General features: G+C 46.6%; 1 protein-coding gene across 5 annotated transcripts in view; it reads left to right on the top strand.

The window, feature by feature from the left end:
* LOC121272261 (E3 ubiquitin-protein ligase RNF167-like) overlaps positions 1-18,319 on the top strand; it is a 108,190-nt gene extending 89,871 nt beyond the window's left edge. For 3 of the 5 annotated variants that reach the window (XM_041178799.1, XM_041178801.1, XM_041178800.1), the window contains one exon: positions 15,035-18,319. In XM_041178799.1, the coding sequence (XP_041034733.1) occupies positions 15,035-15,423 (389 nt within the window). In that variant the 3' untranslated portion in view covers positions 15,424-18,319. The remainder of the gene's footprint in view (positions 1-15,034) is intronic. The other 2 variants (XR_005941861.1, XR_005941862.1) reach the window with 2 other exon arrangements.
* Positions 18,320-18,369: the final 50 nt, after the last annotated feature.

The raw sequence follows: 18,369 nt of genomic DNA on the forward strand, positions 1-18,369 counted from the left end.
GTCTCGAGTAACATTGCCGGAATATTATCAGGGCCCATAGCCTTTGCAGCATCCAGCCGTTTCTTGATATCACGTGAAGTGAATTGAATTGGCTGAAGACTGGCTTCTGTGATGCTGGGGACCTCGGGAGGAGGCCGGGTTGGATTCGAGAGCGTGTGTCCAGACGGCTGTGTTGCCTGTTCAGTTCCAAGGTTAAGAACATCTGCTCTGGGCTGGAGAGGAACTTGTGGTGGGAGGTGGAGGATCCAGTGGTTGTGTTCCATAGATAGGACTAGGAAAGAGGTTCTGTATCAGGAGTACGAACAACTAGGGGCTAAATTAAAAGCAGAACCTTAAGGGTAAACACTGGATTATTACCTGAGCCACAAGCAAATTGGTGTAGGTTGAATAAGATAAGAGAGATGAATGCGTGGCTCATAGATTGGTATGGAAGTAATGGGCTTTGATTCGTGGGACACTGGCATCAGTACTGGAGAAAGTGGGAGCTGTACCGTTGGGACAGTCTACACTTTAATCATACTGGGCCCAGTATTCTGACAAATTATATAACTAGGACAGTAGAGAGAGCTTTAAACTAAATAGTAGGGGGGAAGGATCATATGAGAGATATATATTAAAGGGAAACAACAAACTAGTGGATCTGGGTAGCAGTTTGGGTAAGATGGGACAGAGCATTCAATTGTAAGAGTACATCAGCAGATAAAGACAAAAATGGTTAGAAAAACAACAGTTTAAGGCCCTGTACCTGAATGCACAAAGCATTTATACTAAAAGGGATGAATTGTTCACACAGATAGAGAAGATATGTTTGACCTGATGGGCATTACAGAGACATAGTTGAAAGGTGACCAAGACTGGGACCTGAATGTTTAAAGTTTTTGACGTATCAGAATGAGGGGAAGGTAGGAAAAGGTGGTGGGGTAGCTCTGTAAATTAAGGGTGATATTAACTCAGTACTGAGAGAAGACATTAGCTTGAAAGAACAAAATGTAGAATCAATTTGGGTAGAGATGCGAAATAGTAAAGATAAGAGTCACTTTTGGGAGTTAATTTATAGGTCCCCTAGCAGTAGTTACACAGTAGGGCAGAGCATAGAGGAAGAAATAAATTGGGTGCGTAAGAAAGGTGCAGCGATAATCATGGATAGCTTTAATCTACATATAGATTGGGGAAAATCAGATTGGCAAAGGTAGCCTGGAAAATGAGTTCATAGAGCATATTTGGGACAATTCCTTAGAGCAGTACATTCTAGAGCCAACCAGGAATCAGACTATCCTAGAGCTGGTAATGTGCAGTGAGACAGGATTAATCAATAACCCCATGGTAAAGAAGCTTGTAGTGATGTCTAGGGCAGTCACTCTTGCCTCATTTTGAATTGAGCTCTTTTATCCAAGTTTAGATCAAGGCTGTAATGTGGTCAGGAGCCAAGCACCCCTGGTGGACTCCAAATAGAACACTAGTGAGCAGATTACTGCTGAATAAGTGTTACTTGTTAGCACTGTCATTGACGGCTTCATCAAATTTGTTGATGATCGAGAGTAGATTGATTGGGAGTCATGGGTCAGATTGGATTTCTCCTGCTTTTTGTGGACAGGACATTAACCTGGGAAATTTTCCACATTGTCAGGTAGATGTCAGTGTTATAGCTGCACTGGAACAGCTTGGCTAGTCTTGGAGAATAAGCCTTCAGTACAGCAGTCAGAATGTCATAAGGGCTGATAGCCTTTGCTGTATCCAGTGCTATTTCTTGATATCACGTGGATTGGCTGAAGACTGGCACCTGTGATGCTGGGGACCTCAGGAGGAGGCTGAGATGGATCATCCACTCAGCACTTCTGGCTGAACATGTTTGCAATGGTTCAGCTTGTCTTTTACACCGGAGTGCTGTGGTCCCCATCGCTGAAGGTGGGGATATTTGTGGAGCCTCCTGCAGTTAGTTGCTTAATTGTCCACCACTATTTGTGACTGGATGTGACAGAACTATAGAGCTTAGACCTGGTCTGTTGGTTGTGAGATTGCTTGGCTCTGCATTTTGCATGCTGCTTCCGCTGTTTGGCACTGATATAATCCTGTGTTGTAGCCTCACCAGGTTGACGCTTCATTTTTATTATGCCTGGTGCTGCTGCTGACATGCTCTTTTCTGCTTCTCATTGAAACAGGGTTGACCCCCTAGCTTAATGGTAATGAAGAGATCTGACTGGTCCTGAGGTTACAGATTGTGGTTGAATACAATTCTGCTGCTGCTGATGGCCCACAGCGTCTCATGGATACCCGATTTTGAGATGCTCAATCTGTTCTGAATCTATTCAATTTAGCATGGCAGTAATACCACACATCACATTGCAGGATAACCTCAGTGTGAAGATGGGCCTTTGTCTCTGCAAGGACTGTACAGTGGCCACTCTTACCAGTACTGTCATGGCCAGATGCAGGTGGAACAGATTGGTGAGGGTGAGATCAAGTAGATTGTTTTCCTCTTCTTGATACTCTCACCATCAGTCACAGGCCTAACCTGACAGATATGTCCTTCAGGACTCAGCCAGCTTGGTCAGTAGTTCTGCTACTGAGCCACTCTTGGTGATGAGCAATGAAATCCCCCACTCGGATGCTGCTCCTAAACATGTTCAACATGGAGGAGTACTGATTCATCATCTGAGGGAGGGTGATGGTAATCAGCAGGAGGTTTCCCTGGCCATGTTTGACCTGATACCATGACACTTCATGGGGTCCAGAGTCAAAGTTGAGGATTCCCAGGGCAGCTCGCTCACAACTGTATACCACTGTGCTGCCATCTCTGTTGAGTCTGTCCATTTTGGTGGGGCAGGACATACCAGGGGATGGTGATGGAAGAGTCTGGACCATTGACTGTAAGGTATGATTCAGTGAATATGATTGTCAGGTTGTTGCTTGACTAGTCTGTGGGACAGCTATCTCAACGTTGGCACAAGTCTCCAGATAGTGAGGATGACTTTGTAGGATGGACTGGGCATGGTGTGCATTTGTCATTTCTGGTGCACGGTGATCCTTCCAGTTTTATTCTTTCCCAACTCTTCTGTAGCAGTTTGGCACAACTGAATGGCTTGCCGGGCCATTTCAGAGACTTGCCGGGCCATTTCAGAGACTTGCCGGGGGCCATTTCAGAGACTTGCCGGGGCCATTTCAGAGACTTGCCGGGCCATTTCAGAGACTTGCCGGGCCATTTCAGAGACTTGCCGGGCCATTTCAGAGACTTGCTGGGCCATTTCAGAGACTTGCCGGGCCATTTCAGAGACTTGCCGGGGCCATTTCAGAGACTTGCCGGGCCATTTCAGAGACTTGCCGGGCCATTTCAGAGACTTGCTGGGCCAATTCAGAGACTTGCCGGGCCATTTCAGAGACTTGCTGGGCCATTTCAAGGGGCAGTTAAAAGTCAACCAGATTTCTGTGGGTCTGGAGTCATATGTAGGCCAGAATGGGTATGGACGGCAGATTTCCTTCCTTAAAGAGCATTAGTGAACCAAGTGCTTTTTTTTTTTAACAACAATTAGGTATTTTCATGGTTACCATTACTAATACTAGCTTTTTATTCCAGATTTATTGATTAGTTAAACTTAAATTCAATCAGGACAGCCTGTCTCTCACCATTCTCTGACAATCACCTTGGCCTTTCATATTTGTATATTCTGTGTATCCTGGTTGAATTTTACTTTAAATTAAGAAAATCACGGTGAAGAGCTGAGACCACAAGTGCAGACACTACCAAAGTTAAGCGAAGGGGAGAAGGCAGAGTAAATAGAGACACGGTGATTGGGTGATAATCAAACTTGGATTTAAAATTTTTGGTATATTGTAAGATCCTGAAGAAGGTAAGAATTTTCATGCTGAGGAGGTCCTGGGGATGAAAATCTCCCACAGTGCAATGTGATGAGTTTTGATTTAAGCAAGAGTATGCAGGATGGAATATTGGAATTGAGGAATTGACTTATCGATACTGATTTATAATGGAGGGAGAAAAGAAGAGTTGTATTGCAGACCAGATCTGAGATGAGGTTTAATTTGTATTCTGTGGAACAACCTCCCCAAGTTTGAGAGCAAATTCCAAATTTCGAATAGGCTTTAGCATTATATAAAGTTTTAAAAGCCAGATGCTTTACTTAACTCAAGCCAGCTTCTTGGAGGTGGTTTTAATATGAGGAATGTGTGAAAGTTCTGCATGATATCAGCAAAGATGGTGAGGCGAGGGCTGCCAGTAGATAAAAGATGGAGGATCGAATCCTCAAAAGTAAGAGCTGGGTATTGTTGGCTGGGCTTGTGAGAGATGTAAGGAGACTGTCTTTGAAGAATTTCATAGAATCACAGAAGGATAGAGCAAAGAAAAGGGCTGTATGGTGTGTCATGCCTATGAAAAAGCTATCCATTCAGTCCCACTTCCCTGCCCTTTCCCCAGAGTCCTGCAAATTGTCCCCCTTCAAATATTCATCCAATTTCTTTTTGAAAGATACTATGGAATCTGCTTCCACCGCCCTTTCAGACAGTGCATTCCAGATCAGAACAATTCACTGTTGGGGAAGAAAGAATTCTTCTGACAATTATCCTAAACCTTTGGTTACCATTTCATGATGTTGGACCCCTCTATCAAATCTCCTCTTAACCTTCTCTGCTCTAGGAGAATAACCCTTTTTTTAATTTAAAAAAGCATAACTTTCTTCCAACCTAAAGGAAAGATATTCATTGCCCCTTTGAAGGGTGCGGAGGATACCCAGAAAGCATGATTCTGGCATTATACCGGGTGGGACTGAGGGTGTAAGATCCAAAGGAAGTTAGTAATTGTGGAGTGTAGGCATCAGCAAAAGGTGGATAGAATTGAATACTGATTGGGAAAGGGAGAGAATAAGAATGTCCATCATTTAATGCACTGTGATTTAAGAGAATGCTATGCATTGCACCCTGTTTAAACTGGCTTTTAATTAAAGGCTTAAATCATGCCTCCTCCACTTTAGAGAACAACATTTGTCTGATTCTGAAGCTTTAGAAAGGGTGTAATGTAGGCTACTTCCTGGTATAAAGAAATATAATTACAAAGAAAAGCTTTAAATTGTTTATTTTAGAGCAGTGCAAATTGTAGAATCATTTAATGAAAGTGTTTAAAGTTATGAAAGGGTGAAGCGAGATTGGAGGGAAACTGTTTCCACCAGTTGAGGGGTCATGAATGAAGGGCCAAAGATACAAGATTTAGTGTAACAGAAAGCAGGAGAGGCTACTTCACACAAAGACTTTGGAATTCATTCCAGGGTCAGTGGTTGAAGCAGAAACTATGTCAACATTCAATATTAGATTGGATAGGTGAAGGGAAAGAAATGGGAAGAGGGCAAGTCAATTAGATTCGGATTATTTGTTTGTATGGAGCAGGCTTGTTCAATCCAGGGGCCACAACCTGGCCCCCGGAGGCAGTATTCAAACTACAGGTAAGTTCAATGAAAGATTCAGCAAGGAGTTGCTCCTCCAATCACAGGCCGATTCTCTCCCACGTTTGCTGCTGATAGGCTCAGCAGAAAATTCCGGAGAGAAACAGTCTGTGAGCTGTGGGAAGGTGAGAGGTTTCTCTTTTGCTTCAACAACGTGCACTCTCTCACCACTTGGCCGCGCTCTCTCTCTCCCGTGCAGTCAGCAGCCCCCCCCCCCCCTCCCAAAAGGAGCACAGGGCTTGACAGTGAAACGGGCCAGGGTGCCTGCGAGAAACAGCAGAGCTGCAGCAATGGTGCCCATTCAGACCCCAGCCTGGGGCAGCTGGAGACCTGACAGCACGGAGTGAGAAAGTGTGTTCACTGTGTTCCGAATACCTCTTTGGTAAGACATCCAAACCTGCCGGGCCCAGCTGGGGAGTAAGCGAGTCAGCGTGAGTGAGTCTGGGTGGATGGGTGGGTGAGTGAGTGAGTGAGTGAGTCTGGGTGGGTGGTTGAGTGAGTGAGTCTGGGTGGGTGGGTGAGTGAGTCTGGGTGGGTGAGTGCATCTGGGTGAGTGAATCTGGGTAGGTGGGTGGGTGGGTGAGTGCGTCTGGCTGAGTAAGTGGGTGAGTGAATCTGCTTAGATGGGTGAGCCTGGGTGGGTGGGTGAGTGCGTCTGGGTGAGTAAGTGGGCAAGTGCTAAAACCTTAGACTGGGAGTGTGCAGGGCACAAACACAGACCCTGCCCCCCTTCTCCTCCTTCCCCAAATACCTACCCGCAAAGCAGGCAGGAGAGGAGGATAACCCAGGCTGAAAGGCAATCCGCATCTGACTCCCACTCTCAGATGAATTCTGCCAAAGCCAGTAAGGAGGTGAATGCCACGTCAGTTTTAGTTAAACACTCTATAGCTTGGCCCCAAGTCCCAACCCCTTCCCTGGTGACCAGAACTCGGAGCCATGTCTGCCTCCCTCTAGCTCTGCTCCTTAAATGGAAAGACAGAGAAGGTTTTATTGGTTAACTCTGCTGCTTGACATTTTTAATGTTCGTTTTTGCTAATGACTCTTTTTTAATATATCATCAATTTATTGATTCAACACAGATCTTTTTTTAAATTCATGTTTAATGTTGTACCAAACCTCATCTTGACAAAATTGACTGGTCAGCGCCTTGCGTAAGGAAAACACTGAAAGGTGACCCCCACCCCACTCCAACATGAAATGGATGGAGAGCCCTGGCATAGAGAATATATCCCAACATGGCCTGAAATACCATTTCGGTATTACAACTTCAGTGTATTTTATCTGCACGTTATACTTTTGTACAACATGGGCTTTTATTTATATTTTACCTCATTGCTTTCGCTTTCTGGTTACTTTCATTTTCCCTACTTCCTTCTGAGTTTAAATTAGTTAACAAAGGCGTGAAGTAGAAGCAGAGGTTGCTGAACTAGCCCAACACAAGTTGCATTTGGTTTCTGCATTCTGGGTGCACAATTTTTAGTTTGACTCGGGAGGGTGAGTTCAGCTGCTGTTAAAGATTTGAATACAGTCCAGGTTGACTTGACTTCCCATTGCCTTACAGATGGAGAAGGTCATTAAAGAGAAGCCTGCTAGAAATGTGCAGGAGGTCATGCAGCATCTATGGGGAGAGAAACAGAGTGCCATTTCAGGGCCCTCATGCAGCATCTATGGGGAGAGCAACAGAGTGCCATTTCAGGGTGCTCATGCAGCATCTGTGGGGAGAGAAACATAGTGCCATTTCAGGGAGGTCATGCAGCATCTATAGGGAGAGAAACAGGGTGCCATTTCAGGGAGATCGTACAGCATCTATGGGGAGAGAAACAGAGTGCCATTTCAGGGCCATTATGCAGCATTTATAGGGAGAGAAACAGAGTGCCAATTCAGGGCCATTATGCAGCATCTATAGGGAGAGAAACAGAGTGCCATTTCAGGGCCCACAGGCAGCCTCGAAAGGGAGAGAAACAGAGTGCCATTTCAGGGAGGACATGCAGCATCTATGGGGAGAGAAACAGAGTTCCATTTCAGGGCCCTCATGCACCATCTATAGGGAGAGAAACAGAGTGCCATTTCAGGGCCCTCATGCAGCATCTATGGGGAGAGCAACAGAGTGCCATTTCAGGGTGCTCATGCAGCATCTGTGGGGAGAGAAACATAGTGCCATTTCAGGGAGGTCATGCAGCATCTATAGGGAGAGAAACAGGGTGCCATTTCAGGGAGATCGTACAGCATCTATGGGGAGAGAAACAGAGTGCCATTTCAGGGCCATTATGCAGCATTTATAGGGAGAGAAACAGAGTGCCAATTCAGGGCCATTATGCAGCATCTATAGGGAGAGAAACAGAGTGCCATTTCAGGGCCCACAGGCAGCCTCGAAAGGGAGAGAAACAGAGTGCCATTTCAGGGAGGACATGCAGCATCTATGGGGAGAGAAACAGAGTTCCATTTCAGGGCCCTCATGCACCATCTATAGGGAGAGAAACAGAGTGCCATTTCAGGGACATCATGCAGCATCTAAGAGGAGAGAAACAGAGTGCCATTTCAGGGCCCACAGGCAACCTCGAAAGGAAGAGAAACAGAGTGCCATTTCAGTGAGGTCATCCAGCATCTATGGGGAGAGAACCAGAGTGCCCGTTTAGGGGGATCATGCAGCAACTGTGGGGAGAGAAACAGAGTGCCATTTCAGGGAGATCATGCAGCATCTATGGGGAGAGAAACAGAGTGCCATCTCCGGGTGTTCATGCCACATCTATGGGGAGAGAAACAGAGTGCCATTTCAGGTAAGATATGCAGCATCCATGGGGAGAGAAGGGGAGTGCCATTTCAGGGCCCTCATGCTGACTCTATGGGGAGAGAAACAGAGTGCCATTTCAGGGAGGTCACGCAGCATCTATGAGGAGAGAAGGGGAGTGCCATATCAGGGCCATCATGCTGACTCTATGGGGAGAGAAACTGAGTGCCATTTCAGGGAGTTCATGCAGCATCTATGGGGAGAGAAACAGAGTGCCATTTCAGGGAGGTCACGCAGCATCTATGGGGAGAGAAACAGAGTGCCATTTCAGGGAGGACATGCAGCATCTATAGGGAGAGAAACAGAGTGCCATTTCAGGGCCCACAGGCAGCCTCGAAAGGGAGAGAAACAGAGTGCCATTTCATTGATGTTATGCAGCATCTATGGGCAGAGAAGCAGAGTGCCATTTTAGGGAGGTCGTGCAGCATCTATGGGGAGAGAAACAGAGTGCCATTTCAGGGAGGTCATGCAGCATCTGTAGAAAGAGAAACAGAGTGCCATTTCAGGGAGGTCATGCAGCATCTATAGGGAGAGAAACAGAGTGCCATTTCAGGGCCCTCATGCTGACTCGATGGGGAGAGAAACAGAGTGCCATTTCAGGGAGGACACACAGCAGCTATGGGGAAAGAAACAGAGTGCCATTTCAGGGATGTCATGCAGCATCTATACAGAGAGAAACATTGTGCCATTTCAGGGAGGTCATGCAGCATCTATGGGCAGAGAAGCAGAGTGCCATTTTAGGGAGGTCGTGCAGCATCTATGGGGAGAGAAACATAGTGCCATTTCAGGGAGGACACACAGCAGCTATGGGGAGGGAAACAGAGTGCCATTTCAGGGAGGTCACGCAGCATCTATGGGGAGGGGATCAGAGTGTCATTTCAGGGAGGTCACGCAGCATCTATGGGGAGGGAAACAGAGTGTCATTTCAGGGAGGTCACGCAGCATCTATGGGGAGAGAAACAGTGCCATTTCAGGGAGATCTTGCAGCATCTTTAGGGAGAGAAACAGAGTGCCATTTTAGGGAGGTCATGCAGCAACTATAGGGAGAGAAACAGAGTGCCATTTCAGGGAGGTCACGCAGCATCTATGGGGAGAGAAACAGAGTGCCATTTCATTGATGTTATGCAGCATCTATGGGCAGAGAAGCAGAGTGCCATTTTAGGGAGGTCGTGCAGCATCTATGGGGAGAGAAACAGAGTGCCATTTCAGGGAGGTCATGCAGCATCTGTAGAAAGAGAAACAGAGTGCCATTTCAGGGAGGTCATGCAGCATCTATAGGGAGAGAAACAGAGTGCCATTTCAGGGCCCTCATGCTGACTCGATGGGGAGAGAAACAGAGTGCCATTTCAGGGAGGACACACAGCAGCTATGGGGAAAGAAACAGAGTGCCATTTCAGGGATGTCATGCAGCATCTATACAGAGAGAAACATTGTGCCATTTCAGGGAGGTCATGCAGCATCTATGGGCAGAGAAGCAGAGTGCCATTTTAGGGAGGTCGTGCAGCATCTATGGGGAGAGAAACATAGTGCCATTTCAGGGAGATCGTACAGCATCTATGGGGAGGGAAACAGAGTGCCATTTCAGGGAGGTCACGCAGCATCTATGGGGAGGGAAACAGAGTGTCATTTCAGGGAGGTCACGCAGCATCTATGGGGAGGGAAACAGAGTGTCATTTCAGGGAGGTCACGCAGCATCTATGGGGAGAGAAACAGAGTGCCATTTCAGGGAGATCTTGCAGCATCTTTAGGGAGAGAAACAGAGTGCCATTTTAGGGAGGTCATGCAGCAACTATAGGGAGAGAAACAGAGTGCCATTTCAGGGGCACATGCAGCATCTATGGGGAGAGAAACAGAGTGCCATTTCAGAGAGATCTTGCAGCATCTTTAGGGAGAGAAACAGAGTGCCATTTTAGGGAGGTCATGCAGCATCTATGGGGAGAGAAACAGAGTGTCATTTCAGGGCCCACAGGCAACCTCGAAAGGAAGAGAAACAGAGTGCCATTTCAGTGAGGTCATCCAGCATCTATGGGGAGAGAAACAGAGTGCAATTTCAGGGCCCTCATGCAGCATCTATGGGCAGAGAAGCAGAGTGCCATTTCGGGGAGGTCACGCAGCATCTATGGGGAGAGAAACAGAGTGCCATTTCAGGGAGATCGTACAGCATCTATGGGCAGATAAGTGGAGTGCCATTTCTGGGAGGGCGCGCAGCATCTATAGGGAGAGAAGCAGAGTGCCATTTCAGGGCCCTCATGTTGACTCTATGGGGAGAGAAACAGAGTGCCATTTCAGCGAGGACATGCAATATCTATAGGGAGAGAAACAGAGTGCCATTTCATGGAGGACACACAGCATCTATGGGGAGAGAAACAGAGTGCCATTTCAGGGAGAACATGCAGCAACTGTAGTGAGAGAAACAGAGTGCCATTTCAGTGAGATTGTACAGCATCTATGGGGAGAGAAACAGTGCCATTTCAGGGCGGACATACAGCATCTATGGGGAGAGAAACAGAGTGCCATTTCAGGGCCCACAGGCAGCCTCGAAAGGAAGAGAAACATAGTGCCATTTCAGGGAGGTCATGCAGCATCGATGGGGAGAGAAACAAAGTGCCATTTCATGGAGGTCGTGCAGCATCTATGGGGAGAGAAACATAGTGCCATTTCAGGGAGATTGTACAGCGTCTATGGGCAGAGAAGTGGAGTGCCATTTCAGGGAGATCGTACAGCAACTATAGGGAGAGAAACAGAGTACCATTTCAGGCCCCTCATGCAGCATCTATGTGGAGGGAAACAGAGTGCCAATTCAGGGAGGACACACAGCAACTATGGGGAAAGAAACAGAGTGCCATTTCAGGGAGGACATGCAGCATCTATAGGGAGAGAAACAGAGTGCCATTTCAGGGATTACATGCAGCATCTATAGGGAGAAACAGAGTGCCAATTCAGGAATTACATGCAGCATCTATAGGGAGAGAAACAGAGTGCCATTTCAGAGAGGTCATGCAGAATCTGCGGGAGAGAAACAGAGTGCCATTTCAGGGGGGACATGCAGCATCTATGGGGAGAGAAACAGAGTGCCATTTCAGAGAGGTCATGCAGCATCTATGGGGAGAGAAACAGCGTGCCATTTCAGGGAGGTCATGCAGCATCTATGGGCAGAGAAGCAGAGTGCCATTTTAGGGAGGTTGTGCAGCATCTATGGGGAGAGAAACATAGTGCCATTTCAGGGAGATCGTACAGCATCTATGGGCAGAGAAGTGGAGTGCCATTTCAGGGAGGTCATGCAGCATCTATGGGGAGAGAAACAGAGTGCCATTTCAGGGAGGTCATGTAGCATCTATGGGGAGAGAAACAGAGTGCCATTTCAGGGAGGTCATGTAGCATCTATGGGGAGAGAAACAGAGTGCCATTTCAGGGAGGTCATGTAGCATCTATGGGGAGAGAAACAGAGTGCCATTTTAGGGAGGTCATGCAGCATCTATGGGGAGAGAAACAGAGTGCCATTTCAGGGAGGTCATGCAGCATCTATGGGCAGAGAAGCAGAGTGCCATTTTAGGGAGGTTGTGCAGCATCTATGGGGAGAGAAACATAGTGCCATTTCAGGGAGATCGTACAGCATCTATGGGCAGAGAAGTGGAGTGCCATTTCAGGGAGGTCATGCTGACTCTATGGGGAGAGAAACAGAGTGCCATTTCAGGGCGCACATGCAGCATCTCTCGGGAGAGAAACTGAGTGCCAATTCAGGGAGGTCATGCAGCATCTATGGCGAGAGAAAGAGTGTGCCATTTCAGGGAGGTCATGCAGCATCTATGGGGAGGGAAACAGAGTGCCATTTCAGCAACGACATGCAGCATCTATAGGGAGAGAAACAGAGTGCCATTTCAGGGAGGACACACAGCATCTATGGGGTGAGAAACAGAGTGCCATTTCAGAGAGGTCATGCATCATCTATGGGCAGAGAAGTGGAGTGCCATTTCAGGAGCTCATGCTTCATCTGTAGGGAGAGAAACAGAGTGCCATTTCAGGGAGGACATGCAGCATCTATAGGGAGAGAAACAGTGCCATTTCAGTGAGGACATGCAGCATCTGTGGGGAGAGAAACAGAGTGCCATTTCAGAAAGGTCATGCAGCATCTATGGGCAGATAAGTGGAGTGCCATTTCCGGGAGGGCGCGCAGCATCTATGGGGAGAGAAACAGAGTGCTATTTCCGGGAGGGCGCGCAGCATCTATGGGGAGAGAAACAGAGTGCCATTTCAGGGCCCTCATGCAGCATCGATCGGGAGAGAAACAGAGTGCCATTTCAGGGCCCTCGTGCAGCATCTATGGGGAGAGAGACAGAGAGCCAATTCAGGGAGGACACACAGCATCTATGGAGAGAGAAACAAGAGTGCCATTTCAGGGCCCTCATGCAGCATCTATGGGGAGAGAAACAGAGTGCCATTTCAGGGTGATAATGCAGTGTCTATGAGGAGAGAAACATAGTGCAATTTCAGGGAGGTCATGCAGCATCTATGGGAGAGAAACAGAGTGCCATTTCAGGGTGCACTTGCAGCATCCATGGGGAGAGAAACAGAGTGCCATTTCTGGGACTTCATGCAGCATCTATGGGGAGTGAAACAGAGTGCCATTTCAGGGAGCTCATTCAGTATCTATGGGGAGAGAAACAGAGTGCCATTTCAGGGAGCTCATTCAGTATCTATGGGGAGAGAAACAGAGTGCCATTTCAGGGAGATCAGGCAGTATCTATGGGGAGAGAAACAGTGCCATTTCAGGGAGATTATGCAGCATCTATGGGGAGAGAAACAGAGTGCCATTTTCGGGTAATCTTGCAGCATCTATGGGGAGAGAAACAGAGTACCATTTCAGGGAGGTCATGCAGCATTTATAGAGAGAGAAACAGAGTGCCATTTCAGGGTGATCAGGCAGTATCTATGGGGAGAGAAACAGAGTGCCATTTCAGAGCCCTCATGCAGCATTTATAGAGAGAGAAACAGAGTGCCATTTCAGGGTGATCATGCAGCATCTATAGGGAGAGAAACACATTTCACGGTGGTGAACTTGTGCCATTGTTGGAAATGCACCTGTCAATTGAGCTGTTAAATCGAAGGTATTGTCTTCTCGCTCATGTAGGCTCAAAGCATTTCAAGGCATTATTTGCAGACCAGGGGGTTTTCCAAATGTCTTGGCCACTATTACTTCCTTGGCCAATGCAAGAAAAGAGATTATCTAGTGATTCTTTTTTCTGGGAACATGCTGTGTGAAAAATCATAGGCTAGCACAGACTGGCATAGGTGGACTGGCGCAGGTTAGCACAGGTGTGCTGAAGGGCTGGCACAAGCGGTCTGACTTAGGAAGTCTAGCACAGGCAGTCTGGCACAGGCGGGCTGACACAGGCAGTCTGGCACAGGCGGGCTGACACAGGCAGTCTGGCACAGGCGGGCTGACACAGGCAGTCTGGCACAGGCGGGCTGACACAGGCAGTCTGGCACAGGCGGGCTGGCACAGGCAGTCTGGCACAGGCGGGCTGGCACAGGCAGTCTGACACAGGCAGTCTGGCACAGGCGGGCTGACACAGGAAGTCTGACACAGGCAGTCTGGCACAGGCGGGCTGACACAGGAAGTCTCGCACAAGCAGTCTGACACAGGCAGTCTGGCACAGTATGCCTGGCACAGGCAGTTTGATACAGTCTGACACAGGCGGGCTGGCACAGGAAGTCTGGCACAGGCAGTCTGATACAGTCTGACATAGGCGGGCTGGCACAGGATGCCTGGCACAGGCAGTCTGATACAGTCTGACAAAGGCGGGCTGGCACAGGATGCCTGGCACAGGCAGTCTGATACAGTCTGACATAGGCGGGCTGGCACAGGATGCCTGGCACAGGCTGTCACAAATGGGCCCATGGAATAGACGGACTAATGACAAATTTAATGAAAAATCATGTGAAGTGATATATTTTGGTAGGAAGAATGAGGTACAGGGATATAAAACTATGGGTGCAATTCTAAAGGAGGTGCAGGAGTAGTGGGCCTTTTGGGTACATATGCAAATATCATTGAAGATGTCATGGCAAGCTAGGTAAACGGTTATTAAAGCTTTATAAATAGAGGCATGGTGTACGAAAGCAAGGGAGCCATGGTGAACCTTGGTAAAACATTGTTGGCCTCAGCTGGAGTATTGTGCGCACTTCTGGGCACCACACTTTAGGAAGGATGTGAAGGCATTGGAAAGGACATAGGAAAGATTTACAAGAATGGTTCTGGGATTGAGAGACTTTAGTTGCGTGGATGAATGAAGAAACTGGGACTGTCTTCCTTGGAGAAGAAAAGGTTAAGAGGAGATTTGATCATGGTGCTCAAAATGATGAGGCATCTTGACAGAGCAGATAGGGAAATATTCTTCCCATTGGCAGAAATAACAGAGGTGACGTGAGGAGAAACTTTTTTAAGCAGCGAGTGTTTAGGATCTGGAATGAAGTGCCTGAGAGTGTAGTGAAGGTAGATTCAATCAGGGCTTTCAAAAGGGAATTGGACAATTAACTGAAGAGAAAAAATTGTAGAGCTACAGGGGGAAAGGCAGGGGAGTAGGTCTAATGTGTTTAGCAGAGATATGATGTGTTGAATTGCTTCCTGCACTGTAAACATTCTAAGATTCTATAAATTGGAGCAAGTTTGCCTATATAACAAAAGTCAAATTCTCCAATGTCCTAATAATACACCAGATAAATACAAACTCTTTAGCCTTGGGATTTAGCCTTGTCTTTTTAATTGTGTTCTTTTCTCCCCTCCCCCACCTCCTGAACGCAGCTTACCACTGTAAATGTGTGGACACTTGGCTAACTCAGACCAAAAAAACCTGCCCAGTCTGCAAACAGCGTGTCCTGCGTTCAGTGAGTGATTCCGAGTCAGGATCTGATATGGAAAATCACCCAGAAGATGAGCAACAATCTGAGCGCACACCTCTTCTCCGGGCAGCTCCACTCTCCGCCACACACTCGTTTGGTTCCATGGCTGATTCCCTTGCGCAGCATGGTGAGGAACGCCTGACAGAATCGTGTGAGGATGGTTACAGCAGTGTTCACACCGAGGGGCAGCAAATCCCAGACCACGAGCAGGAGGACCAAAGTGACTCTTCAAACACCACAGGATCTGGGTCTGAGCCCAGTCTCAATCCTGGGACTGTTTTCAATGTGTAATTAGGAATCTTGGGCTTTATACTGATATTATCTGTAAAACTGCAATCATTAATGTGTGACTCAGGCTCAGGCAGAACTTTATTTAGGATTTCTTTGGGTGGAGCGTTTGAATATATATATTTTTGGTGTGAACAGGGGAGGTGCTGCTGTTCATGATCAGCAGCTTTAGGTTTTGATCAGTGCAGCATAGGCTGGTTTTGTAACTTCACTAGGGCAGGTCACTCGGTGCCAACGGAACACAAACATTCTCCACTTTCTGTAACAAATGGACATTCAATGGGGGACAAGGAAAGAAGAGTGGCAGAATGTGGTGAATATCTCACTAAATACGAGGGTGAAGAAGCTTTCCTCTTCCTAGTTCTGTCGGAAGTACATGAATTAAAAAGCACAACTGTCAGGAGCCCTTGCTATTTTCTACTCTAGTACTGTTGCACCATCCTTTCCCTGCAGGCTGCTACCATTAGCTAGCTTTCTCTGTCTCTGTGCCCTCACCAAGATAAAGACCCTGATAGACTGTATGTGCTTCCTAAGTGCGTAGTGAAAGAGCGCCTGCTGCCTGGAACCTGAACTTGGAAACTGCAGTAGGCTGAGTGCTGCTGCTTCTTGGGAGCTCTCCCAGAGTCAGCCTGCACTGAGGTGGAAGTGTGCTGGCCAATCTGTTTGTATAGTTCAGATGCCCCTTTTCATACTGCAATTTTTGTAAGTCTGCTCACCAAAATATTATTTTGTTTGTTACAATTGTGCAGTTAATTGAACAGACAGAAATAAATTGTGATCATGCTGTTAGAGTGGGGAATAGGAACAGACCTAGAAACCAGAGAAATGGTACAGTCCTGATGTTTGAGTAATCCCTAAGGTTCCCAATGTTCTGCTTTATTTAGCTGTTTGTAGCTGTTTCCTGATTTATAAGGAATGTAGCATTTACCAATGATTGCTGTCCAGAAAGGAGGGCCAGCGCTTGCGAGGTCCCAATTGCAGACTGCTTCCTGTTGATCTTTCAACCTGAGTGAGTGTCTCTCACTGACAATAAATGTGTAGAAGTAACTTGGATGACTAGAAAATCTACGATTAGGATTATTCCAGAGACTGGTCCTCTGGCAGAGCGGTGCTGTTGACCCCATTGAGGTTTTATGTTTTAGTGGGGCCCTTGCTTGTATTTTGTGCTGAGGTGAAGGGAAAATTGTGATGGCACAGATCAGACATGTTACTACAAAAAACAGCAATCTGTTCGCATCCTCCCATTGAACATTTACACACCCAGGTCAGTGTGTGTCCTCCCATTGAACATTTACACACCCAGGTCAGTGTGTGTCCTCCCATTGAACATTTACACACCGAGGTCAGTGTGTGTCCTCCCATTGAACATTTACACACCCAGGTCAGTGTGTGTCCTCCCATTGAACATTTACACACCCAGGTCAGTGTGTGTCCTCCCATTGAACATTTACACACCCAGGTCAGTGTGTGTCCTCCCATTGAACATTTACACACCCAGGTCAGTGTGTGTCCTCCCATTGAACATTTACACACCCAGTCTCCCTGTATCACATAACCCTCTGCTCTGTCCCTTGTCGCGCTGTAAGTTTGTTTCTCTCAAGTGCCCATCAAATTTCCTTTGGAAATCATTCCCATGGTCTCCGCTTCCATCACCCATGTAGGCAACAAATTTCAGGCTGTTCCCACTCATTGCATAAAAATGTTCTTTCTCACGCCTCCCCTGTGTATCCCTGCCAAAACTTTAAATCTCCCTAATCCTTGTACATAAACTAATCCCAGTCTCTGTATTCCAATATATATCAAAAAAGTCTTATCCCTGCCTGTATGTATATGTGTGTATCTCTCTGTCTATCTTCCAGTGTGTCAATGGGAAGAGGTCAGTGATACACATATTAAATTCTTGAAATACACATTCCTAATCCACCAACCAATGATGATTTTTGAATGTGTATCTAGTTTGAAAAAAATTGGCACATTTGGGTCTTGGTAACTCAAGTCCCAGCCTGATGCCTACAGAACTGTTTTCTCAGGACTGGCTCTTGCCGATGAATTTTCCATTTTGCATGTGTCAGTAGTACAGATGCTTGATTATTGAATCCACAGTTTACTCAGCACAACTTTATTTCAGCCTTTTACAACCTAGCACCTCACTGAATACTGACAGCCTGGACCCAGGGCAGGCTTGAATTGGGAGTTCAGTACAATCGACCTTGCCCCCAAATGCTGTTTTCGTACATCTATTGCTACTGAGGCTCCTGCAATCCTCCTGTATGATTTTAATGTGCATAAATCAGTTTGGCTTATTGCATCAATGGTGGATTTTTCTGCACTCAACTCTCAATTCATTTAAAAATTTGGTACTAAGATTATTCCGTTGATTTTTTTTTTGTTATTCACTTTGACTGCATAGTAACCGTTGCCATGGACCAGAGACACCAGGTTCCATTCCCAGAGCTTGGCTGCATTTGCTAATCACAAGCATTGTCCTCCACTTATTAAGGGAGATCAGCCAATGTTCCCACCGTCCAGTGATTGGAACGTGCTTGGGTTTGGACTTTGGCTGACAGCCTCCTTGTCAAATTGTCTGTCAGTCCTCAACACTCTAAGCAGCTGGTGTCCCATGGTAAGGAAAACAAATAAACTCCAATGTGTTCTGGTTTTTAAACATTGATTTCTGCTGTCATAGCATGAAGGAAGGTCTTTGAGATGTACCCACTGTTGAAACTGCTTTACCTCCTGTCTAACATCGTTCCTGCTGAGTCACTCCAACAAATTTACATGTATGGTATGAAATATTTTGTGGATAATTTAATGTTTTAATCATGTAATTTTTAACACTTCTTTAACTTAAAATATAATCAAATATGTAAACATTTCCATTAAACACTGGACTAAGTGACTTACTGGCTTTGTTTGTTGCTTTTGGAGTTATTCTTTATATCAAATCAG

This window comes from Carcharodon carcharias, chromosome 33 (assembly GCF_017639515.1).
Source record: "Carcharodon carcharias isolate sCarCar2 chromosome 33, sCarCar2.pri, whole genome shotgun sequence".
Classification (NCBI taxonomy): Eukaryota; Metazoa; Chordata; class Chondrichthyes; order Lamniformes; family Lamnidae; genus Carcharodon; species Carcharodon carcharias.